This window comes from Vipera ursinii, assembly GCF_947247035.1.
Source record: "Vipera ursinii genome assembly, chromosome: 4".
Taxonomy (NCBI): domain Eukaryota; kingdom Metazoa; phylum Chordata; class Lepidosauria; order Squamata; family Viperidae; genus Vipera; species Vipera ursinii.
This window is the reverse complement of record NC_139514.1, coordinates 106,585,073-106,612,201: the sequence shown is the minus strand read 5'-3', so window position 1 is coordinate 106,612,201 and position 27,129 is coordinate 106,585,073. Positions and strand designations below refer to the sequence as shown.

The 27,129-nt window shown below is 39.2% G+C and overlaps 1 protein-coding gene across 9 annotated transcripts in view; it reads right to left on the bottom strand.

The window, feature by feature from the left end:
* Positions 1-26,724, bottom strand: part of RBM26 (RNA binding motif protein 26) — a 70,089-nt gene extending 43,365 nt beyond the window's left edge. For 7 of the 9 annotated variants that reach the window (XM_083362303.1, XM_083362306.1, XM_083362302.1 and 4 more), the window contains exons 1-13: positions 26,249-26,723; positions 17,973-18,091; positions 17,201-17,337; positions 16,258-16,346; positions 15,241-15,458; positions 14,335-14,595; positions 13,099-13,338; positions 10,811-10,948; positions 9,526-9,666; positions 7,931-8,039; positions 6,160-6,319; positions 2,584-2,748; positions 1,560-1,691 (exon numbers count right to left, since the gene is read on the bottom strand). In XM_083362303.1, the coding sequence (XP_083218429.1) occupies positions 1,560-1,691; positions 2,584-2,748; positions 6,160-6,319; positions 7,931-8,039; positions 9,526-9,666; positions 10,811-10,948; positions 13,099-13,338; positions 14,335-14,595; positions 15,241-15,458; positions 16,258-16,346; positions 17,201-17,337; positions 17,973-18,091; positions 26,249-26,319 (1,980 nt within the window). In that variant the 5' untranslated portion in view covers positions 26,320-26,723. Of the gene's footprint in view, positions 1-1,559; positions 1,692-2,583; positions 2,749-6,159; positions 6,320-7,930; positions 8,040-9,525; positions 9,667-10,810; positions 10,949-13,098; positions 13,339-14,334; positions 14,596-15,240; positions 15,459-16,257; positions 16,347-17,200; positions 17,338-17,972; positions 18,092-26,248 lie in introns of all 9 variants that reach the window. The other 2 variants (XM_083362310.1, XM_083362309.1) reach the window with 2 other exon arrangements.
* Between the last annotated feature and the right edge of the window lie 405 nt (positions 26,725-27,129).

The following is a 27,129-nucleotide window of genomic DNA, read 5'->3' as shown; positions in this document are numbered from 1 at the left end:
TCTTGCTTAGTAGCAACAGAAATTTTGAGCTCAATTGTGGTCGAGGACTAACTGCACCTATTCCCTTTAACTACAGAATTTGGGCGCTTAATTTCAAAATGTCTGTTGGCCCAAAGACCAACTTGGGGAAAAAAATCAGCTGCAAGCCGATTTAAAAACTAATGAGCATACTACGTAATAAATAATGGGACAAGGCCTATTCAGACATACCTTTTCCACGTAGAAAAGAGGAGACGAGCAAAAAGCAGTGGTTCATTAAGTCTCACGATTGCTGCTCAAAGCAGTGTTGGAAGTCTATCATCTCACAAGAGCTTTGGCAATACTGAATGCAACATATTTTGTGCCTTTTAATGTCAATAAATGCGATATACCCAAAGACCTTGTTTTGGCTAAGGTGCTAAAGTTTGTAGACTGCTCTCTTTTATGATATGCCATATCCCAAACTAAAATGTTTTAAGAATCTTTTACATTCCCAACTTTCTAGATTGGCTGTTGTGATTCCGTGCCAGCCTGTGATCCCGGCAGCTGAGTCCGGGGAAATCAGAGGAGGAGGACGAGGAGGGGCCTGGGGAGCCATCAGAGGCGGAGGAAGGCTCTGGTGAGCTCCCAGATTTACAATCTGATGAAGAACCTGGCCCCTCCACTCGTGCTCAGGATGAGACTCAGATGTGCTGGAAAGCTGAGTCAGACTGTGAGGACGCACAGCTGGAGGACATTCTTGATGCTTGTAAATGCAGACAGGCCACATGAGTAGGACAGAGGGAGGCAATGGGGCGACTCCAGGGGAGGAGAAAGCATTGAGAAGCCACGTCTTGGGCTGCATAACAAAAAGGGAATGTGTGGGCAGGGCTGGTTGCTGAAGGCAACTGTTTGCAAAGGACTCCAGTTTTAAGAGATCATGTTTTGTTTGCTTTGCCGGTGAACTATTTCCTGTTTGACTCATGCTCCATTTTGCTTTGAACAATTCTCCGTTGGAAAACATGTTCTGTTGCTTTTGCTTTTGGGACGATTAGCAGGTTTGTAACTCAAATAAAAGGGGTTGATTTTACACCCTACTTATTAAAAGAGGGCTTTGTCTTTGTGAAGTAACAAAAACATACGTAGGCTGGGACGGAACATTGGCCTTCTCCTGCCATAAATTCATGTAACATTTGTTTTACTAATGAAGTAGTTTTGATTATGTTGTCATTGAGTTTGTAACAATGCCATTACATTGTTGTTGTTGTTTTGTAATGGGAAACAGTATGACGATACCTTTTAGTAGATAAATTTTTTAAAAATGTTACCTATTAGAACACTTTTAATTCTTCAGAGGCAGAAGAATTAATTTAATTTGAAACATCCTTGGCTGCTAATTGGAAAGAACTGTAGTGAATCTGCAATGTGGCCTTATAAACTCAAAGGTGCCATTTTACAAAACATGCCAATTGGATGTAAAAACCATTTCCAAAGGTTCCGTTCATCATTTATATACTGAACGTCTGCCTCTGACAAAGAAGAAACCGTGGCTTGGCTTCACAGACGAAGAAAGTTCAGGAAAATTACTGAGCCGCATTTACCTGAAGGGCTTCTGTGCCAGCACCCTGTGGTTCAGCAGGTTCAACGTTACTGGCGGGAACTGGCCCTAATCGTTCCTTGACTGACTGCTTCACAGCTGGCAAAATGGGCTGCTGGGCTAAAGGCTGTATTACCTTAAAAAGAAATACAATCTTCACAATAGTTCATAAATATGTCAATTCAGAGCATGCCTGGCTTCTAGACACTTTACCATTATTCCTTTTTTTTCATGGTGCTTTCCAATCTGAATATTATTTTGGCCTAACGATACGTTTCAGTAAGATTGATAAGGCCATAGTCCCGAAACTACCAGATTATTTACATCTAAAAACAAGCTACTTGAACAGTTTAAGAATAAATGTTCTTTAACCTTTCCTATTTACGCTAAGAATGTTTGTGTGAATTTATTAATATCCTTCAGATGATCTTTCCAATAAGTAATTCTATAATTCTGTGTAATACTTCAGAGAGGGATCAGGGGATGAGTGTCGCAGATTATCACAAAGCTTAAAAATACTATTTTTAGAGGCATGCATGCTAAAAAAAACGTATTCTACAGAGGCAGGTGAATCTCATGAAAACATCTTTCTAGCGTTCATTAAAAAAAAAAAGCAATCCCATCATCTGTTTCAGGCTCATACATAAGCCCGTGGGGTGGGGAATTCTTTAATGAATAACAAAGATGTTTTCGGTATAAGACTGGAAGAACTCTGAATTATTTTTGAAAAGTGCACGGTATTATTTTTCAAAACGAAACTAGGAAGATAAAGAACATCTTACAGAGAGAACAATCAAGTATTATCAGCTCTGACTGACTCATTTTCCTACAGCAAAAAAAAAATAATCAAATATGTAAAATGAAATATTTAACTGTTCTATATTGATATATAAGCAAAATAATTAAAATTAAAAAATCTTGATTTCTTAGTACTGATTTGGAAAATTCAAGATTCAAACTTCTTCCTTAAACCCCCGCTAAATTTAGCTTAAAAGAGCCATCCAAATTAACCAAATTTTATTCATTACCTTCTGCACTGAAGTTGTAATTGGAGGAGTACTGCCTTCTCTATGCCAATAGACTTTGATAAATCGATTATTTAAGACTGCTTCTGTACTCGATATTGCTTTTTTAGCCTCCTCGTGGGTAGCAAACTGGATGAGGGCACCTTCTGGATCTCCCTGGTAGGCAACCTATGATTTTCAAGGAAAGGCAAACAAAAATGTAAAAAAATGCAGTGTCTTCTCAAAGGAGCGTAAGACTCTTTAGGAACGTCATTCAGAAAAAAAAATAAACAACAACCCAGTCCTGAAAATTAGAAAGAGACTCAGGAATATCCCACCTTGATTCTGTTTGGAATAAGGTGTGGCAAAAGGAATTCTGTTATTATATCCTACAGCAATAAAGGGAGAGCTCCAGCAGTCATTGCATCGTCTATTTCCTGACCAGGCCTATCTCAAAGGGTTGACATAGAACTATAATCATATCTGTGAAAAATGATAACCTACACATTAGAAACAAGAGGATGTGAACTTATGATTATCATTCAGTAGCATCACTGTAAGGGACGCGGTGGGTCAGTGGGTTACGACGCTGAGCTTGTCGATCAGAAGATCGGCAGTTTGGTGGGTTGAATCCCGAGTGCCGCGTAACAGAGTGAGCACTTGTTACTTGTCCCAGCTTCTGCCAATCTAGCAGTTCGAAAGCACGTAAAAAATGCAAGTAGAAAAATAGGGACCAGTACGGTGGGAAGGTAACAGCGTTCCGTGTGCCTTTGGCATCTAGTCATGCCGGCCACATGACCACAGAGACGTCCTCGGACGAGCGCTGGCTCTTCGGCTTTGAAACGGAGATGAGCACCGGCCCCTAGAGTCGGAAATGACTAGCATGCATGTGCGGGGAAACTTTTACCTTTACCTTTACACATTAGAAACAAGAGGATGTGAACCTATAATTATCATTCAGTAGCATCACTGTCCTTGGCACAATTAATGAATATTATTTGCATGAACAAACTGTATTCAACAATTACTACTATTCTAAATGTTCTGAAGTAGCCTGAAATCTGCTAAAAGACCTTTTTATCAAAATAATTGAGACTTCATTTGCAGAGTTAAATCAATATATACGAGTTATGAAAGATCTCAAGAATCTGGCTCCCAATCACTGAAATATTGTAATGCTTTATTATATGTGTATTTACGTGAATAGACACCCTTTATATTTTTGTTTCTTTTTTAGTACTTTTCTTTTATAATTTTGTGTGTTTTTTCTTTTTCTTTTTTCTCAGAGTTCAAGTAGATTTTACTAGAAATCTCATAAAATACAATTGTTAAAACAACCTGATCTAATTTGTAATTTCTAGTCAGGAAAGTGGAAAAGCATACAGAGGAATATAGTTATTCAGAATGTATACTTCTGTGAATTTTGCTAATCATGTTTTGGCATAAACAAATCCAAATTTTCTTGCACGTTTTTTAAGTCTAAAAAGAAACCCAACCGCAAATCGTAGACTTTTAACTGGCTATAAACTGATCCAAATATCCCAATATACAAATATTTAGGAGAAGGCCTGGCAAAATGATCCTTTTTTAAAAAAAATGAACTGCAGTACAGCAAATTGCAATACAGGTAGTCCTTCGACTTACGACCACAATTGAGCCCAAAGTTTTGTTGATGAGTGAGGCAGTTGTTAAGTGAGTTTTGCCCCATTTTACAACCTTTCTCGCCACAATTAAGTGAATCACTGCAGTTGTTAAGTTAGTAACACGGTTGTTAAGTGAATCTGGTTGACTTTGCTCTTCAGAAGGTCACAAAAGGTGATGACAACCCCAGGACATTGCAACCGTCATAAATACATGCCAGTTGCCAAGCATTTGACTGTTGATCATGTCACCATGGGGATGCTGTAATAGATGTGTGAAAACAGCCATTAAGTCAGTTTTTCCAGTGCCGTTTTAACAGTCACGAAATGAATTGTTGTAAAGTTGAGGACTACCTGTATACCTTATAGCTAATGAAGAGAAGGACTAGGGGTGACAATATCTCAGGGGCTGCCACAAAGAAGAGGGAGTCAAAGCACCTGAAGGCAGGACAAGAAGCAACAGCTGGAAACTAACCAAGGAGAGAAGCCACCTAGAACTAAGGAGAAACTTCCTGACAGTTAGAACAATTAAGCAGTGGAACAACCTGCTTCCAGAAGCTGTGAATGCTCCAACACTGGAGGTTTTTAGGAAAAGACTGGACGGTCATTTGCCTGAAATGGTATAATTTCCTGCCTGGGGGTTGGACTAGATGACCTCCAAGGTCCCTTCCAACATCATTTATTTTTATTCTTATTTTTATTTATTTTTATTATTATTATTGATCATCGCACAGTCAGTCAGATGTTCAGACTGGATTTGGCATTTTTGTCTACCTATCGAGTCAAGGACCTGGGACAGCAGATGTCGATGTTTGATGGTATTACAGATATTGTAGCAGGATGGAAGCAGTTCCTAGTAAGGCCGCCTTTTGCAACTGACTAATGGCAAATTTGTCAATGCCAATGGTGTCCAAGTAGTGCTCAAGTTGTTTTGGGATTGCACCCAAGGCGCCTATTACTATTGGTACTACCCTTGCTTGCCTTTGCCACAGTCTTTCTACTTCTATTTGTAGCTCTTTGTATTTTGTTATCTTCTCCAGTTCTTTCTTGTCTATTCTGCTGTCTCCAAGCACTGCCACATCCACTATCCAGACGACTTCTTATATTATTGTTGTTGTTGTTGTTTTTATTTGAGAAATAGTATCTCTGCCATTTTACAAACATAGAGATAGGCAATCTAATGCCTTTCATATGTTTGGAATTCAAATTCCCATTAATCGCGTGCAACTGTAGTGACAATTGCAAAGAAATGTGGAATAGGTAGGAAGGAATGTGGAATGTGGAATACCTGGAAGGAACAACGTTGCTTATTCTTGCCTTAGGGCATGGGTCAGCAACCTGCAGCTCTGGAGCCACATGCGGCTCTTTCAACCTTCTCCTGCGGCTCCCAGTTTGCAGAGAGAGAGAGAGAGAGAGAGAGAGACAGACAAACAGACAGACAAACAGAGGCACTTGCGCTTCCCTTCTCTCCCTCTCTTTCTCTGTAACTCATGCTGTTCTCCGAGAAGCTGACAAGCTTATTGGGTGGAGCTCCTGCCTTTGCTGTGTCTGCGCAGGAAGCAGCAACTCTCAAGGGCAGGAGAGCCAGCCCAATAAGAATGTATGTCAGCTTGTCCGAGAACAGCGAGAAGCCAGCTTGCCAGATGAGCAGAAGATCGGAGAGAGGGGGGAAGAGAGGGAGAGAGAAAGAGAGTACTCATGCACAGCAGCCTTTGTGGCTCCCAGTATTTTTTTTCTCTGGGAAACAGGTCCAAGTGGCTCTTTGAATATTTAAGGTTGCCGACCCCTGCCTTAGGGTAACTCCATGCCAGTATTTAACTTGTGATTAAAGCTCTCGTTTAAACAGTTGATACATTCATGCTAAATTTTCAGGGCACCATCATGATCCATGTTCCAACTGGCAGAGAATTTCTAATATATTCGTTTAATAATACAGTAAAAGGTTTACAACATTGCCTACCTGCAAATTCACTAAATTTCCAAATTTGCTGAAGTGTTCGTTTAGTTTGCTAATATTATTAAGTTCGGGAGGAACTCTCCTCAGTTCAAGTTTTGTGTTTTCATTCCCAAATTGCAACTTCTTCTGGAAAGCCGGACTGTTTGTTCTATTAAAATTTTGTCTGAAAAAAAAAGAATCAAAAGCTTAAAGTTACTAACAGAAATCAATTCACAAGAGAACGATTAAAATCCTGAATTAAATGATAATCTAAATCTAAATTTCAGGCAGCATCTATTTTTAACACTATTGTGGAACAAGAAAAACTTCAATATTATCAGTATTCGCAGCTACCCAAGTACGGAAAACCAAAGATCAATTCATCACTACATGCCAACCTCTATATGTCTATATGTCGGGAGAAGGGCGGTATATAAATAAAATTAATTAAATAAATAAATAATATATTCATGATCTTAAATGAGTAACATTCCTCTAGATTCCCAAATTTTCCTCTACAGAAACCTGTACAGTGCTTGTTTAAAAATCTTGTTAAAGATATCCTTGTAGTATATTAATGTATATTGCAAATTGAATAACTAATATTAATTCCACGTGGAATGAGGAAGTTGTTGACATGTATATTAAAACTAGATAGAAACTAATCAAGGAGAGAAGCAACTAGAACTAAGCAGAAATTTCCTGACACTGAGAACAAGTAGTCAGTGGAACGAGTTGCCTCTAAAACTTGTGGATGCTCCAACACTGGAGGTTTTCAAGGAGAGACTGGACAACCATTTGTCTGAAATGGTGTAGGGCAGTGGTGGCAAACCTATGGCACGTGTGCCAGAGGTGGCACTTGGAGCCCTCTCTGTGGGCATGCATGCCGTCACCCCAGCCCCGCCTCCACCTGTGGCCCCCCTCACCAGCAGCCCCCCGGAGGAGTCACCCCCAGGCGCGGCCCAAGTGAAGCAGCAAAGCCAAAGACATGGTAGCCAGGCAGCGGGGACAAGACTCTGTCCTTGTGCCCCGTTGCATGCAGATGATGCTGCGGGGCACGGGCGGAGGGCGTGGCCGCCATGGCACTGCTGGGCCGCTTGGGTGATCTGTGGCGGGCCGTGGAGGTGGTGGTGGCCCACCGGGCAGGGCGGAACAGGGACAGGAGTGGGATGGCGTTTTTTGGGCACTCAGTATCTAAAAAGTTCGCCATCACCGGTGTAGGGTGTCCTGCTTGAGGAGGGGGTTGGACTAGAAGACCTCCAAGTCCCTTCCAAGTCAGTTATTGTTAAAACTGTTCCTAATTCGGAAAGCAGTATTTTTACATGCTTTCATGCAACGGAAATGCCTATATTACTCAAAAGTGATACTTTACACGATAATGTGGTTATCTCTTAATACAGGTATACAGACAAGTGTTATCACAGGGCCCATATAAAAATAATTCAAAGCGTTGCTTATCTGATCTGAATCTACAGTGTCCACAGTATCCATCAAAAAAAAAGGCAATATAATGGTTGCAAAGCCTGGCTGTTTTACACAAATACATATTAGAAACACATACAAAAGGGTAGGTTTTGATTACGTTGTTGCTGCAGCTATTTTCACATTTTTTGACCCGTCAAAACCTTAAATCAGGCATAGACAATATTTTTGTACACTATCTAAATTCCACTTTTAAATCAAACTATGGGGGAGGGAGATTAAGAGGAAGGGTCTTTTGAGCAGCAGAGGGCATGACAGTTGATTCTTCATTACTCTGTTGACTTTGCTGTCAACAGAGCTAACAACAGCTTACTTGTCAAACCAATTCTTCTTTGCTGCAAGTCCATCACCTGCACCAATAGTTCTCTTCCGGGACTCCGAATCCACTACAATCCTCATACTGCTTTTATTGGGAGGTTTTTCTGGAGGAAGAAAGATTAATTTTTAAAGGGTGTTTGTGCATTTTATAGTAGAATTTGCTCTCCTGATTACCATCAACCGGCTTACTACATTTTCGCAGTATATTTGAATGCAGGCAGGGTTTCTTTAGATCCAGGTCCCTTTGATTCAGTGTTGGTCCAAGATACACTAAAACCACATGCTTCAAAGGGAAATGCAAGTAACCCCAAAGGACAACTACAGACTACACCGCTTAGAAAATATAATTTCTTTTCAACTGCAGACGTTTAGCAGATGACTTGCGACCTGAAGCCCAAGAGGAGTTTCTTTGCGTCTCATAAAAGGAAGTAGCGAAGAGTTAATATAAGATCAGGAGAGTCTCTCAGGGCATACATTCTGTCTGAATTATTTGCATGGGCATTTCCTTTCCTTCCCCCCCCCCCCACTTTGAATCTTGATTTAGACTCACCAAAGAAATTGAAACGAGTTTCTGCTAATCTTTCTTTCACACCTATCCTAATCCCCATGTATTCCTGGTTACAAGATCATCAAACAAGAAAAGGCAAATAGTTCCCCACTTCTGGGAAGAACTGCAGCTAAAAAAATTCTAACTTATCAGTAGCAACATTAACTTTTTGGAATAGCCATCCAGTGAAAATCAGATTGCAATTAGGAAAGTGTGAAAAACTAGGCTCCTTCATAAGAGTATTTCTAACTTAAAAGTGGTCATCCATGCACATACATGATTTAATATGTTGGCATGTGTTCCTGACCTATTGCATTTGCTTTTCTCTTCTATCGGACAATAGGTGTTTTTAATTGGATTTACTGCAGGTATTTTAATCATTTTCTAGACAGCTCGAAAACTCTTGGGAGTAGCATAGTTAGTTGTAATAATTTAGAAGAACTGAAGTAACACAGAGAAAAATGCCTAGCAGGTAGGTGGTATTCATGAAACCACTGTGCCTGTTAGTCTGAGTTTGTTTTAAACGAGGCAAAATACGTGTATTATTTTAAATGTTTTATGATAAAGTGACAAGAAATGGGGTGGGGGTGTTTAAATAATAAGACCTGAATTAAACTTAAGGCAAACGCATTACTTTTTAACCACTCATACAGCTAATTACAAATCTGTGGTACATTGCATCATTTCCCCCCAGTGTTCAACTGATTAGGAGCTTCCAACACCAACTGATTAAAAAGGTGCACGGTTCCAATAGAGCGTACAGGTTAAATGGATTATTATTTTTCCATTAACTCTTTACACCTTGCAAGCATGTGCTTACTGGACTGGGAAAAACGTAATTACGCGGAGGAGGATGGCAGCACTAGAAAATGATCCTTGCAGTTTCTGTTCCTACCATGACTCCCGATTAGTAAAATGGAATAACATAAAGGTGAGCATTTGGTAGGAGGTACAAGCCTTGGTAAACAGACTAAACTTAAGGTCTTCTAGAATCATGTGATACTACCCATTTACATTTTAAAGCAAGAAAATTTTCATATTACCTCTTGGTGGCAGGTCCATATCACCTGAGGTAAGTCCTATCAAGTTTGGTCTTTGGGCATGGACTCTGTGTCTATACATGGGTCTTGAAGTACTGGTTATACTTGGTGCTTCAGGATTGTAACCATCTGTGTCGTATGTTTCTGGCAAAATATATATATTATCTAATTATACAAGTATAGAGAAATTTAAACCATATACTACAGGAATGCAAATCAACCTTTAAATGATTCATATCACCAGTGTGATTTGGGGGGGGGAAGGTTATTTCTCACATAGGCAAAACTAGCTGGATTTCTAAGCTGAATAATTTTGAATTAAACTGAATTAATTTCGAAAGAGTGAATTATTATCCTACTAAACAGAAGTATGTGCACAAATCAACTTTTCAAACCTCAATCAGAGACATAGGCTCAATACAATTTATGTAGAATCAAATCAGAATTAGAACTCAAAATAACTTTTTTCATACTTTTTTAACCCCTAAAGTTTTAAAAAACACTTTTTTTTAAATTTTGTAATACATATAATAAACTCATTTGGGAGCTTCCTTAATTTCAAAAGGTTCTGACCTTTTGAGGGAAAATACATTTAATGCTCCAATAAGTCTGGAATTCTTTTGATTGTGTGACTATAAAACTACATCCCACGCACAGCCTTATTAAAAACATAGTGTGTGCACTATTTTGGTTAGCTAGAATTATCCTTTTTGCCACTCACAAATTAGTGCAGGTTCGAGTCCCACCAGGCTCAAGGTTGACTCAGCCTTCCATCCTTCCGAGGTAGGTAAAATGAGGACCCAGATTGTTGGGGGCAATTAAGCTGACTTTGTAATAATGCCGCTTGGGGGGTGTATGAAAGCCCTAATAAGCAGGCATATACATAGAATGAAGGCTACTGCTAAGCTTGTAAGCCGCCCTGAGTCTTCGGAGAAGGGCGGGATATAAATGGAATTAAAATAAAAATAAATAAAATTAATAAATGCCTTTTTTAAAGTAAACTCTATCTGATGGCATTCAATGAGAGGTACAGCAATCAGTCCCAAATGTTTTACCTCCCTCCATAAATTGAAAATCTCTAAAAGCTTGGGGATAATTTGGGATCAAACAACAGGGAAAAGAAGACTGTGGAAGAGAGAGACCACTGAGGAAGTCCCATCCAATGAGGGTGGAATACTCCTCACATGACTTTTTTTCCTTCCAATATTCTAATACTCCAGTACACATCACGTGTAGAAATCACTTTTCCCCTTTCGTTGGTTAAAAATAAAAAAATCCAGTACTACACCTGGGAAGAGAGAGGGCGGGGCAGGTGGTGGTTGGTGATGAATACCCGTTGTTACAACTGTAGGAACAGAGCTGGTAGCAGAATTTGGAGGGGCATCCATACCAGAGGGCTGCAAAGGTGGCAGTGGAGGTGGTGGTCCTACCAAAAAGAAAAAAATAATAATGGAGTTATAAAAATGGAAAAAAAAGAAAGCAACCACATACCGCACAGAATAAAAGATCTGTACATCTTGTCTTTCAAAATTTTCTGCATCTTCAGAAATAGACTAAGATAACTCATGCTGGGTCTTCATTTCAGGGCTATTTCCTTACCTACACAAAGAAACCAAATGAACCAGGAATGGACCCAACAGCAGTGGGAATGGGAACAATTTCTGAATTCCCCGTCAACTTCCCTGTTGGCTCACAAGGAGGCATTGTTAATAACTACTATCCAAACACAGCTGGGCATGACGGCAGTGAAGCAACCAGAGGTTTGACAAATTTCAATTCCACAAATGTCGTAGGTTCTAGGTTTTGGATGCATTTTGTAAGTTAGCTCATTTGAAGTATCTTGATTGTTGCCCTACGATGCTGACTATTGCCAAATTAAAGGTGACAAACAATCAGAAATGGAGGTTTTAGCAGTATATGAGGTAGCAGTATGAAGTAAGTGATGGCTAACATGTTTTGTTTCTTTGGGATGGCAACAGTTTCAAGAGAGGTATAAATCAGTTATCAAGAAAACGTCTCTGCAATCACTAGGGGAAATAACCTGTTGTATCATGTTAGTGTGCCATAAAACAATTATTTTCTTTCTAATGTAAAATGTGGAAAAAAAAAATAGTTGCAGCAGTTCTGACTACAAATTATTCTCATTGCAAATTCCAACTTGTTGCCAGCTGTACAACTATCTCATAATACAAGTGTTAGAACTGTAACTAAAGGAAACACCGCTGAGGTGTGCTTTGCAATCAATCCAATTTTAATTCTTTAAAGCTTCGTCTGGATCTTGGATATCTAAAAAAGATATCTCCATGTATCATCATAATGAAAATGTGTGCGGTTTGGAGAAAATGGTTATATAATGTAGAGTAGGAGTATTTATTTATCTATTTATTTCACACACTTTGTAGACTGCCAAATTCTGTACAGATAAGGCAATTAGACAAAAAAAAACCCCTAAGAAAAATACATTCATAAAACTAGGAGCAAGTAGTACTTAAATAATCTTCCGTGAAGTAGCTGAAACATCGTTAGGTTCCAAAAGGATAATAAACAGGGACCGGTAAAGAAATTTCCAAAAGCCTGGGACATTCAAGGCATTCTATTACTCAGGAAGCAAAGCGTCAACTTAAGATGTTTTATGGATGCCCCACCAACTTCATTTCGTGTGGTATAAGATCCCTCATAAGCCTTCCTTACAAGAATGCATGGAGTAGAACAAATCTTGCCAGGAGAGACAGTCCAGAAAACAGCTGAGAGGAAAGCTACATAAGGTTTGAAGGACAGTAACACACTATGAATGGGGCTCGTAACAAATTAACCCAGGGAACAACCGCACCACAGGTGTTACAGGGCTGAATTTAGCTGTTCTTGACCAACTAAGCATTTCCCAGTTGTCTTCAAACACGATCCACACAAAAAAAAATCTATTGTAGAAATCTAACCACAAGGGGACACGGGGATGGTTCGCTGCTGTTAAGGTTCCCTGAACCAGGTTGGCCTGCAATATTAAGAGGACTGGAGAAACATGCTACCTTCATTCAGGTCCTGATGAAGGCGATTCAGCAGAACGATATTATTTCAACCTTCCCTGAAAAGTAAAGCTTAAAGACTGGTACCTGGGATTGATGTTCTTAATCAGTCCCTTGCCTCTACAGCAGTCCAGCACCAATGAAAAACATATAAATCAGAAAATGAACTGATCACTCGTCCTCTCCTTAAGACACAATGTAAGATATAGACCCTCTCACCCATCCGTGTGCAAACACATCTGGTCTCAGGAAGGGGAAAAAAAACTATTATATTTCCTTTCTAACCATGGCATTAGGAGAGCTGGGCATCCAGAAATCCGATGGGTAAATTTCAGAAGTGCTACGCTAGCTTTGGCAAGTCTCCGTTAAGACAAGTGAGATCCATGCTTCTCCACTACCATATTTTAGAGAAAACAGATCTCATTGCACACCTTTCGGAATTGACTAGGAATCGTTTCAACCAAAACCCAACCTTGACTGGTACACTCTTTATCTGGACACACAATGTCTGATGTTTGCAGCCAGTCATCGATTTACAATTCAGAGAACCTACCTGTAACAGGTGGAAGACTAGGTGGTAAAGGGCCTGGTGGTGGGACAGGTGGTCTAAGATTTACAGGAGGAGGAGTAAGAATAGGCGGTGGAGGCGGAAGGCCTGGAGGAGGAGGTCCTTCAACCACTGGAGGCTGCGCTGGAAAAGGCAGTATGCCTGGAAGGTTCACATCTTCTACAACTACAGGGTCACTTCCATGATCAAAGGGACACATATCGCCTCTCATACAAAAGCCTTTCTCTGAAAAGCCAAAGCAAAACAAAATTAGGAAAGCGTGTAGCATTCTGAAACTGTGTAGCGTTCTTAAGAAGCATTAAGAACGTAGCCATGCAATAGCTGAACACGCTACAATGAAATGAATTTTTATTCTTTGATACCGTTTAGACCAGGGATCAGCAACCTGAAACAGTGAAAGAGCCACTCGGAACTGGTTCCCTCACAAAAGGAAAAACTGGGAGCCGCAAAAAATGTGTGCGCATGCGCGTACATGTACGCATGCGCAGAACAGGGTTTGACTGAAGAGTGGAGCCAAGGCAAGATATGCACCTACCCTGCATATTTGAATTAATTGGTTGAAATTTTTTAGTCCCACTTTTTTTTTTTGGACTGCACATGGCAGAGGACTGGGAGCCACAGGAGACGGCTGAAAGAGCCACATGCAGCTCCGGAGCCGCGGGTTGCAGACCTGTGGTTTAGACAATAGTATATAAAATGCCAAAGACAAAATCATCTAATGGGAATATTTAAGATCTTTGATCATTTAATTTCTGTGGGGTTCAACTACAAACAAAATGTACAAATATAAAAGTAATACAGGTAGTCCTCAGCTTAAAGCAGTTCAGTGATCGTTCGAATTCACGGCAGCACTGGAAAAAGTGACCTATGACCTTTTTCTCACACTTACGACAGTTGCAGCATCCCCGTGGTCACGTGATCAAAATTCTGATGCTTGTTAATTGACTCATATTTATGACGGTCGCTGTGACACGGGGTCACGCGATCCCCTTTTGCAATCTTCTGACAAGCAAAGTCCATGGTCAAGTCAGATTCCTTTAACAACGGTGTTACTAATTTAACAAGTGCAGTGACTCACTTAACAAGTGTGGCAAGCAAGGTCGTAAAATGGGACAAAACTCACCTAACAAATGTTGGGCTCAATCCTGGTGGTAAGTCGAGAACTACAATCTGTACATGCATCTTAATCTTTAATATTTGGGTCAAACGTTCTGGCCTTACCATCATAGTCTCTGCACCGTTTCTTTGGTAGTGGAGGCCTTCCATAGGAATTGTGGTCCAACTGTTCTTCATGAAATTCTGACCAACTTTCAGTGGTACTATTCCCATGATGAGCAGGAGCAATGACAGTTATAGTGCTACTTAGCGTAGGGACAGGATAGTGGCCGGATGAAATGTTTGTTACAGAAGGAACTGGAGTGTAATTATTTTCTAACGGCTCTGTTCTATCCATGTCATACTTCGGCTTCACCAGATCTCTTTCTATAAAAGAATATTTGAGAACTGTGGAAGGTGACAGGATAACATAAGCAAGACATCAATAACTTATGCAGGCTAATCAATTCTCACCAAAGAAATCCTTCAAAATCTAATTTGTGTAACAACAACAAAAAAGACAATAAGCCAGTGAACATTTCAAATAATATAATAAATTCTAAAATCTGCATAAATTCTTTTCCGTGGGCATCCATAGCTTTGAATTTAATTTGAAAACCACACGTTTTTCTCCTGAGATAGACAGATGTTTTTAATGACGGCAACAGAATGCTTGTGATGGAATGTTATCTGCTTTTCTGGGAAGGAGCGACTGTTGCAATCCAGAATGTTCGTCTGGGTTCCCGGGACAGACTGCATCCAGACGACATTCCAACACAGTGCTCTGGGCAATGGAGCCAGAAGACGGGGCAACCAAACACATGTTCGACTTTCAGATAATTCCATTCTATTTGTCATTTGCAGGATACAGAAAAAGCAGGTAAGGGAAAACTAAAAATCAGAAATGTGGTCCATTTCTCAAAGAAAGGGCAAAGAATGTCTGAATGAACCTCCTTGCATGCTGCCTCTATAATTATATTTATTTAAATGAAGCACACACTGTGCACATTAATATTTAGGGTCATCGGTTACCTCTGCTTCTTGTTCTACTTCTAGTCCGACTCCTACTTCTATCTCTATCTCTGTCCCGCAACCTTTCTTTACTCCAGCTTCGACTACGGCTCCTACTGTAGCTTCGGCTCCTTCCCCTTCTTCTATTGTAGCGGTCTCTGTAGGACTCTCTTCGTGGAGGATTCCGATCGTAATCTCTCTTGCGAGAACGCTCGTCTTTCTTCCTTTCATCCCTGCTTCTAAATATTGCGGAGAAGAAAACTTTGTAAGGACAAATTTTATTTTCCAAATGGAAAATTCATATAGATAAAAAGGCTATTTATATCAACAATAGCAGAAATATTTCACCAAAACTGGGAGAAACGCAAAAATTGATCAATTTGGGAATGGAATTTTCCAGACAACTCTAGAATATTTCATTCCAGTTCTAGAACGTGCTATAGCAATGAGGATTCGGCAATTTCTGGAAGTAAATCCTTCAAACCAAGAGTAGTGATTCAAGGTCTTCCACATGTAAGTTGCTTACAAAGTTCCATTTTCGGGTTGATGAGTTATAAACACTCAAGTCTAACACATTACCAGTCCAATGCAGATAGACAGACAGACAGACAGACAAAAGCACTATATATTGTCTATGACAAAATAATGAAAGCAACAATGTTACTTTCTTTACTTATTGTGCAAATTTAGTGCAAATTTAGTGCTTGAATGGCTCTTTAACATATACAGTACTGGCCAATTTTGTTAGCTATACAAAAGCAAAAAAGAGGAAAATCCAGATATTGGCAGTTTTCTAAAATCAATTATTCTATTGTGAATACGTTATATTTCATGAAATGCACTTGCTTGCATGTCTATTAAGAAAGTAACTCCAAAACAAAACATTCTGATTTTTAAATTTTGTTTAAAATACATTCTGCATAGACACTTGTTCATTTGTACCTCTGTAAACCTCGTAATATGTCTCAGCATTTGTACGAGTGTCATAAAAATCAGAAACATTTATCAACTTCAAAAATGAAAAAATATAGGTGTTACCTGGTGTCTCGGTATCTTGAACTTGACTGAGGAGGACTATGATTAAGCCTTCTAGAGAATTTTTTCTCTCGTTCTTCTTCCTTAATTACCTTGATAAAAAAGAATATGAAATAGCTTGTTTTTCTAGCAACCAAATGAAAGTTAAAATGAAAGTACCAGAGATAAATTCCTTGTGTGTCTGTCCACACTTGCCCAAGTAAATAAAGTATAAATATGAGTGAACTTTACAAAGTTCTCCAAGGTCTGCCCACAAACTTTGCACATCCTATCTTATTTATCCTACAGAAAATACCATATCACAACAGTAACTTAAATATATAAAGTATGAGTGATATTTTGTGCTACTCTGCTCTATTAGAAATCCCTTACCACCTGTTTCTCATAGTATTACATAATCTGATATATTTTAAATTTTATATCGCTACCAGTTGTCAAAACTATGATTGAAGTCTAGAAGACATTCATCAGAAATATCGTAGTTTTAACAAGCTGCCATTCATATGTGCTAAAGAACAGCAATGAAATATGTACGTAGATCAGATTACAAGATAAAGACAGACCTTTTACAACCATTCTTTAGTGATCATTTGATGTTACAGTGGCACTGAAAAAAAATAATTAATGGCCATTGCAGCATCCCTTAGCTATATCAAAATTCGGACCTCTGGCAACTGGCATGTATTTATGAGAGTTGCAGTGTCCCGGGGTCATGCGATAACCTTTTGCAACCTTCTGACAGAGCAGATTCACTTGACAACTGTGTCACTAACTTAACAACTGCAGTGATTCGCTTAGCAACTGTGGCAACAAAGGTCATAAAATGGGGCAAAACTCACTTAACATCTATCTTGCTTAGCAACAGCAATTCTGGGTTCGATTGTGGTCATACGTCGAGGACTACCTGTAGGACATAAGCTTAAGGCAAGATACGGCTGATTATTACCTCTTCTTTTTTTCCTTCTTTCTCTTGATGCTGAAAGAAGTCTGATTTCAGGCTTCCTGAAGATGGCAGATCGGGTGGAGGTAGATAGCTCTTGGTATTTACGGCATCAAATAATTTTTCTACAAATATCTGTGTCTCTGAAATGAAACCCAAACAGTATATAGTACATAATTGGCAACTTAAGAAACATTCTAAAGGGCTATTATTATTGAAATATTAACATTTTTGTAGTTTATCATTATTTGGACAATTCTATTTCCATAGAACCAATTCTAGGATTTCGAGCTTTGGAAAAATACATACATAATTTTTTGTTGGTTCTGCAATGAGACACTAGATGCTTGTGGTAATAACAGAATAACAACAACAACAACAACAACAACAACAACACATTCAGCTACTTAGGCAATGTTTTCAAGCCCAAGCTATCTTTTAGAATACTCAGAGGTAGAAAGTGGGAAGGAAGGAACACATACTAATTGCCTGAAAGTTATTTGATTATTTTCTTTGAGGCAGTTATCTAACTTTTCAAAACATATTATTTGGAGAATCCAAAAGAAAACCTTATGGTAAACTTATTTGCAAGAGCAGCATTCAAACACCAGTCAGTCAAAGTTTATGTTCTAGGTCATACAATAATTTTATATTTTTATGGGGAATGGAGGCACTGGTAAAATCATTTCCAAATTATAATTAAAATCAAATGGATTAAATCTAAATGAGATTAGAATTTGAAATTAGGTCCTGAAGCTTTAAATTTACAAGAACTTACCCTTCTGAAGAAATACATCCAGTTGATCCACACATAGTGCTTTAAGTTCTTTCTCACTTTTGTCTTTTTTCACCAAGGCAAGAACATACTTAGCAAGGGCTGATGGATCTGCATCACATCTATAAATGAAGAACACAATTAATTCATAAAGGAATTTACCGTATAAACCATGCTTTGAGGTAATAGATTATGTCCAACATATCCCACACATGTAATGTTTTATTTTATGCATACTATATCTAACAAAACCAGATTTAATTTATAGTCATAATTCCTAGCCTTTCCCTACTTGTGTTGAATTTTATTCCAAATATATAGAGAGACAGGTTACTTTTTCCTATCCCTTACATTGCAAAACACTTTTTAAATAATGAATTCCTTTCAATTGAGCACTATTATAAAATGTATTCTACCAATATGTATTATCATTATATATCTAGCAATTATTTCTGTAGCTACAGTGAATAAACATTTAAAGGAGCAGAAAGAAAAATAGCATTAGTTCTAAAAGTAAAAGATTTCATCAAAAGCGCCCCTCCCAGAAATACACACCAAAGAACAATTCAATTATAGAGGGTTTTTTTTTATCCAAGTTATGTAAATCTGAAAGGCAGCACAGAACTTCTGTAATCACGATGAAAAGTTTAGCCTTCTGAGAATATAGTATCTTCCGATATTTTTCCTAATCAAAAATTTCTTCAAATGTTGATGGAATGATTACAATAATATTTAGTTTAGGTTCAACAATCTTGTTTTGTATTAATGCTTCAACTGAGTAACATAATGTTCTCAATCTACACACAAGGATTTCATCAACCCACTAACATTAACGTCATGAGAAAGCAGACTTCAAAGGTGATTTCCAAAAAATGGAAGCATTTTCAAATATATCAGAGAGATCTGGAGGACTGCATGTTCTTCTAAATTAAAAATTAACTTTACAATACTTTAGTGATATCTCCTGAAGCATATCCTTTCAGCAAAAAAGAGTTATAACAAAGAAGCAATATTTAACACAAGATTTATGTTAAACATTTAACACAGGGTTTTAGTATAAATTCCTTCTATATCTAAGTGATATAAATATGCTTCAGGGCTTTTTCTCCTTTAATTTGGAGTTGAATTAAGAACCACAGAACAGAAGCTTATAGATCTTTAAGTTTTTATGTTAATTTTTTTAAAAAGGAAGTAAAAGCTTTTATTGGTATGGGTCCAAATTATGTGATATATATTTTGCACATTATAATGCAAATAAATTATTAATACATTCTTTATTTTCAGATTGAATTTTAAATGAAATGAGTCAGGCAAAGCTATAAGTACAGCTAACATAGCATGGTGTATGAATACAAGACTGATTTCAGCTGAAAATAAAGGAAAATATCAGGTAAGGTTCACTTTGTTTATAAATGACTTCATTTTCTGACGTCATACTACCTATTCCTTAAAACTAATACCTGCAGTTTATTACATTTCTAATATGAACTCTGTCAAAAGTAAGAAAGTTAGTGTCTTGATAAATTCCAACATGTGTAATTAGACTGTACGGATAATTTTGAAAGACAATTTTCTTTTTTCAAACCTAAACTCTTACACTATTTGAAAAAGCCTCATAAAATAACTTGAAATTTAGTTACAGATATAATTTTAACTAACCATTATTGATAAACGTATAGTCCTTCCAACGTTTTGTATCACTGGCTTTTTCCCCCTCCTTTCATTCAATCATGTCCAATTCTCACAAACTACTTGGACAAGTCCTGCAGTTTTCAGAAGTGGCTTGCATTGCCTCTTTCTTAAGTCTGCGAGAAAGTCACTACCCCAAGGTCTCCAAGTTGGCTTTGTGCCTAAAGTGGAACTACAACTCACACTCTCCCAAGTCTCCCTATTTCTAACTTCATGCCTTAAGCCTGTGGTGGCAAACTTATGGCGTGCGTGCCACAGGTGGCATGCAGAGCCCCCTCTGTGGCCACACGTGTCGTGGCCCCAGTCCTAGGCCTTCAGCTGGGTTTTATAAAACCTTTTCACTTTAGGCCTCCGGCACCAATCAATTTCAACTTCTCACGAAAAAAAAAAGATCTCGCAAAATTGGGATTGATTGAACTTTTTAGTCCCACCCAGTCTGCCATTACCACCACAGCAACGCCCACCCAATGGGTCACGCCCACCCAGTACCCGACGATATATAAGTGGGGTTTGGGTTGCAGTTGGGCACTCGGTCTCTAAAAGGTTTGCCATTACTGCCTTAAGCACCACACCAAACTTGAATATACTGGACATTGTAATTCACAGGATCTGGAGGTCCATCACCTAAGCTGCAACCAATTGGAGCTTAGCAACCACAGGATGTTGCTCTATTAAGTTTATGAACTGATGTGTATGAATGAACCTGTATGAAATGTTTTAAAATGAAACAAGTTCTGATGTTTGTGAATTGAGATGTATGAAAATATCTTTACTCCTAAGGTAAAAAAAATAAATCCACAGCAAAAATTCATTTACATGAAAAGTTTCCTCACTTCTTCATTGACAACTTGTTAATCTTAATAAAATGAATAAAGAGCTGCTGCACACTTCAATTCCTGGCTCTACGGTAATTGCCATAGTTGTACTCAATTTTATGCCCTGCACACTTGTTATATTTCTGATAATAGTAAGTATAAATTTGGCAATATCAAAAAATCAATCCAGTTAGTAACGACTGATTATTCTTCTTATTTCACGGATCCCAAAGCATCCAAGAATTCTTCTGAATGGATCAACCGTACAATCTCCTCATAAATAAACGTAAAAGCTGTTATAAGACTATCTGGCAGCAACATCTGTCGCCCCACTGATCCCTAGAGTTGATCTGGTTGATCTATTTTTTTTCCCTCACTGCTCCATGAGCATCTTTCCTGAAGCTGTACGAGGGTGACAATCCCAGGCAATAGTATATCAATTTTCAGTCAACAATAGCTGGGCTCCACTGCTAAAACCTCCAAATAATTAAAAGCTAAAAGGATTTGATCTTAACAGCAATCTTGGGAGTATATACAATGTTTTCTAAAAATGGGATTTTCATTTTGAAATCTTGCCTCACATTCTCAATTTCAATTCTGTTACTGATCTTTTGGGAGACCTCTAGATATTATTCATAAGTACTTTTTTGTGTGTGCCATACTCTCATCTTTGATGTTTCCCTGTTTTTTCTTAACTGTTCTCATATTTTCAGCAAAATTTTGATTCCAAGGCTACTGGCTTTTCCTTTCTTTGTTATAATTTCACTTATACTGTACCATTCTTATTTGCCAAAGAAGATACAAGGAGTTACAGTTAAAGTATCACCTTACTCATATTCCCTTTATAATGATTTACAAAATCCCAGGGTATTTAACAAGCATAAAGAACACTGTATTTTAATGAGCTTATGTTTCCATAATGTCAATAAACGATAAAATGTTCAATTATCCAGTATTAACAAATGACGTGTAAAGAACACAATGCGAAAATAAGTAGTTACTTTAAAATCCTAAAAAAAAATAATTTGAGAAAAGGTAAAGCAACAAGTTCAAATCAGATACAAATGAAACACCCCCAAAGGAGCAGTGCAGTAAATCAACACTTGTAACAACACTAAAACTGTTTGCCCAATCTGCATGGATAATATCTCCTGGGACATTTCCAGCTTGGGAGAAAGATAGAAAACAATAGGAAAGGTTATTCAGAATGATACATCAAAACTTATTTTTGCAGTAAGTGTAGCTGATTTACTGCTGTATGAAGAAATCGTGCAGCCTAATGAAAGATAAATGGGATTAGGGCAGCCATTGTTCTTCACAAAGAGTTGTGAAGAAAGATTGGTAACAAAAAAAAGTCATCTCAACATGTGTGGTACATAAAAGTCACCTTAATATACATATACACCCATGCACAGAGAGTATGTAATAAGCAAATTAAAGCTTAAATTCTCATATATGCACCCCCCCAAAGTCTAATCAAGTCATGTACTAACGTGGGTTCTGAAGACACTACTGCTGTACAGATAGTCCATGACTTACAACCAATAGTGACTGAAGTTACAACAACATTGAAAAAAATGACTGTTTTTTACACTTATGATCATTGCAGCACCCCAATGGTCATTAGATCCAAATTCGTACGTTTGGCAACCAGCATATATCTAGCAGTGTCCTAGGGTTAAATGATCAGGGTTTGTGAGCTTCTGCCAAGCAAAGTCAGTGGGAAACCAAGATTCACTTAGCAACTGTAATAATATCTTAACAACTGCAGTGATTCATTTAACAACTGTGGCAAGAAAGGTCGTAAAAACAAGGCAAAACTCATTTAACAACTATCTGGCTTTGCAACAGAAATTTTGGGCTCAATTGTGGCCAGAAGACGAAAATTACATATATATCACAATATTAATGCAGGGAGAAGGAGGAGAAGTCATGTTTTGAATGTTTCTCTATCAAGAAAGTACATACTAACATTACACTAATGCAAATTTCCAATGAAATAAAAAATAGGTTGGATTATAACTCATTCTGCATGTGCAACTCCATTGCTTGAAGTTCCATTATATGCGAATTCTACTACACATAAGGCCTGTGACTCTTGAAAGGAAAAATAATGTGTGTACATGTGTGTACACCTGCCAAAATTTATGCATTTTCCTATTCTAGTACCTTGCTACTGCAATAATGGGTAAAATGGTAGGCGTTTTTCTAGTACCCTCATAATCTAATATTGATTCCAACTTCAATATCATCTTTACAAGCTCAACTAGGGCATATATAACTTCTATTTATGTAAAGTTATGGTTTTCTCAACAAAAATACCCATCCTTAGTATTATGTTTTATCTGTGAAAGCTACTCTCTGGTGCTGAAACAAGATTTTTGGCAATGGAGGAAAAATCAGTTCACAAGTTGAGCAGAATATTAAGTCTTCTAAACTTCATTGATGAGTTTGCATAAACTGTATCCATACAAAGTACAACAGCATATCAAAAAGTATCTATAGTTCAATTTCCCAAAACAGTAGAATATTAATCCAGCATTTTTTTTCCACACAGCTTTTGTGCAGCAGTTAAATTAAAATAGGAGAAATATCCATTAGCATTAACAAAAGTTTGCAGCATCCTTTACTGCGTATTACACCTTGTATTCTTGCATGAGTTTCTGAATGCTGTGAAAATATTTTAGACGAAATGAATTTTAGATTTTGATCTCACAATTGTATAGAGTAATTGTCTTCAAGGTTCAAAAAGACCCTGCATTATTCAAGATAATAGTAACGTCAGTTAAACGCTGCTGTTGAAAACAATGCCAAATAATTGTACAAAATCAAATTTTGCTCTGAATTTTATTAAAGAACCAAAGAAAGTCAATAATTGAATTACCGGTAATTACCTACTTAAGCTCTATTTGATCGTTCTTTAAAAAAATCCTCTCTGGAGCCATATATCAATCCAGATTCCACTTTAACAAGAACCAGTTTTACACACTTCCTAGTCATATAGAAAGAAATATCTACAGCTGGTACTTCAGTATGTTTGTCATTGAGTTGTTTTATGAGGATCTGAAGTTACCAGGGAACCAGTAATTCTGCAGGATATACCAAAATAGAATATAAGAAACACTAGTAAAACCAGGTGAAAAAGCAAAACATGCAGATTGACTTCATGTTTTATCTCAAACTTCTCCCTTATTACTACAATGCCAGCAAAAACCCAAAAGGATGACAGTTGCTTCACTCCTGGATCATCTAAATGTCAGAAGCAGGCTTGATCAAAGAAATATCAGGCAAAAAGTCATTTATTGCTATTTTGAAGATTATTTCTATGTATTGATAGCAACATGGATCTTTGCAAACTAACTCAGCTGCACAACTGAGAAGCAGCAAAAACCTAGTTGTAATGGAAATCAAGCAGGGACTTAGATGATCCAGGAGTGAAGCAACTGGATCATCTAAGCGTCAGAAGCAGGCTTGGTCAAAGGAATTATATAATTTACTGTTATTTCAAAGAGATTACCCAATGTTTTCTATAGTTTTAACTCCATGGTCCTGCTTGATTTCTATTACAACTAGGTTTTTGCCACTTTTCATTTGTGAAACTGCATTAGTTTTGGGTTTTTTTTGCTGGCACTGTGGTAATAGGGGAAGAGTCTGAGAGAAAACCTAACTCAGGGGTCAGCAACCTGAAACAGTGAAAGAGCCACTCAGAACCGGTTCCCTCACAAAAGGAAAAACTGGGAACCGCAAAAAATGTGTGCGCATGCATGTACATGCGCACATGCGCAGAGCAGGGTTTGACTGAAGAGTGGAGCCAAGGCAAGATATGCACCTACCCTGCATATTTGCATTGATTGGTTGAACTTTTTTAGTCCCACTTTTTTTGGGGGGACTACACGTAGCAGAAGACTGGGAGCCACAGGAGACGGCTTAAAGAGACGCATGCGGCTCCGGAGCCGCGGGTTGCAGACCTGTGACCTAACTCAATCTGCATGTTTTGCTTATTTCACCTGGCTTCCTTTTATTCCATTTTGGTGTATCCTGCAGAGTTACTGGCTCCCTGGTGACTTCAGAACCTCATCAAAAATCACTCAATGACAAACATACTGAAGTAGAGCAGTGCTACGAGATTTCTTTTGCCCGGTTCCCAATCCACGCATTAAATCTGGCAAGAGTTGAATTTCGACCTAGGCAGGTCAAGCTTTGAATGAACTGGACGATTGTTATCACAGATGACCGAGGGGGTGGGTTATCGAAAACCTCCCTGCATACCATCCCACTTCCCCACTTCTTTACACGCGTATAGCGGTGTCCACACGAAACACGATCTCAAAGGAGAGATGGGGGTGGGTGGGTGGGTGGGTGGGGGGAAAGTGTTACACATCGCCATGTATTTATTTTATTTATTTTATTTTAATTCCATTTATATCCCGCTCTTCTCCGAAGACTCAGGGCGGCTTACAAGCTTAGCAGTAGGCTTCATTCTATGTATATGCCTGCTTCTTAGGGCTTTCACACACCCCCAAGCGGCATTATTACAAAGTCAGCTTAATTGCCCCCAACAATCTGGGTCCTCATTTTACCTACCTCGGAAGGATGGAAGGCTGAGTCAACCTTGAGCCTGGTGGGATGCGAACCTGCGCTAATTGCAGGCAGCTGGTGTTACTTAAGGAGGCATCAGCCCACTGCTCCACCAAGGCTGCTATTATTATTATTATTATTATTATTATTATTATTATTATTATTATTATATCCCACCCTTCTCCAAAGACTCAGGGTGGCTTACAATCTAAAGCACAAATCAATGTGCTTAGCAATAGCCTTCATTCTATGTATATGCCTGCTTATTAGGGCTTTCGCCCCCCCCCCCAGCGGCATTATTATAAAGTCAGCTTATTGCCCCCAACAATCTGGGTCCTCATTTTACCTACCTCGGAAGAATGGAAGGCTGAGTCAACGTTGAGCCTGGTGGGACGCCAACCTGCACTAATTGCAGGCAGCTGGTGTTACTTAAGGAGGCATTAGCCCACTGCTCCACCAAGGCTCCATTATATGTATTCTTATTTTATTGCTCTGTACACCGCCCTGAGTCCTCCAGGAGAAGGGCGGTATATAAATCAAATAAATAAATAAATAAACAAACAAACAAACAAACAAACAAACAAGCTGACTTTGTAATAATGCCGCTTGGGGGTGTGTGTGTGAAAGCCCTAACAAGCAGGCATATACATAGAATGAAGGCTACTGCTAAGCTTGTAAGCCGCCCTGAGTCTTCGGAGAAGGGCGGGATATAAATGGAATTAAAATAAATAAATTAAAATAAATAAATAAATGTTTTAATACAAAGTGGGGGGGGGGAGGAACTTCCTCAACTGGAAGGCTCCATTATATGTATTCTTATTTTATTGCTCTGTACACCGCCCTGAGTCCTCCAGGAGAAGGGCGGTATATAAATCAAATAAATAAATAAATAAATCAAATAAATCAAATAAATAAATCAAATAAATAATAAATAAATAAATAAATAAATGTTTTAATACAAAGTGGGGGGGAGGAACTTCCTCAACTGGAAAGCAGGGACCATTTAGGGCTGTAGGGGCAGCTCTCCAGAGGCAAGAGATTGCCACGCTGCGTGTATGGAAAACCCCCCCCCAACACACACACAGACACACACACACACACACACACACACACACACAGACACACACACAGTGTCCGGGTGCGCACACGCGAGCCCTCCTAAGGGGCTGAAGGGGAGTGGCTGGCTCGGTTACTCACATGGGCTCCAAGGTTTTGCTGAGCCAGGATTTCAGCGCCTCGAAGTTTTCTATGATCATTTTAACCACCATCCAAGAGAGGGCCCAGCCCCGCCTCCCCGAGCAGCAGCAGCAGCAGCAGCAGCAATGGCCGCGAGGGCCCGGGGCCCCAGCAGAGGGAGGGGGCGGGGCCAGCAACGACAGTTGACGCGACACTCCGCTCCGCAAGCGGGGCCGGCCGCAAGGGACGGGGTAGCTCGGTCGTCGTCCCCCCCCTGCCCAAACAACCCGGCCGGGGCAGCGAGAGAAACCTCCGCTCTCGCAGCTCGGCCCGCGCAACGCGGTTTGCCAAGGCCGCTGCTTGCGCTCTTTTTTTTTTTTTTTTTTTTGCTTCTTCTTCTTCTTCTTTTTTCCCCCGGCAGCGACTACGGAGACCACCGCGCCAGAATAACTTAAGATGGCGACGCGGGGCTGTCGCGAGAGTTGGGGGAAAACCTCGCGAGAAAGAGGCGGAGGGTGGGCAGGAGGAGGAGAGGCCGGCGGGAGGAGGAAGCGGGGAAGACGCGTCGGGCGGGGGGAGAGAGAGAGAGAGCGAGAGAGCTAAAGGGAGAGAGGGCCGTCTGAGGGCCGTTGCTGGGCGACGGTCCCTTCTGGTGGCTGCTCTTGTAGGGAGGGTGCAGCCGCATAAAGGGTCCCCCCACCGGGCTGCTCCGGAAGAGCGAACAGTGGCCTTTTAGAAATCATACTGTTCTTGACTAACTTAAGAAGGGCGAATGGGGAAACTGAACGCCTGAAAAGTCCTACATTTGCTTTAAAACCTTTTCCCCCCCCCGCCCCCGTGTGTAACTCTTAACGCAGGAGTCTTCAAACTCGGCCCTTTTATGACTTGTGGACTTCAACTCC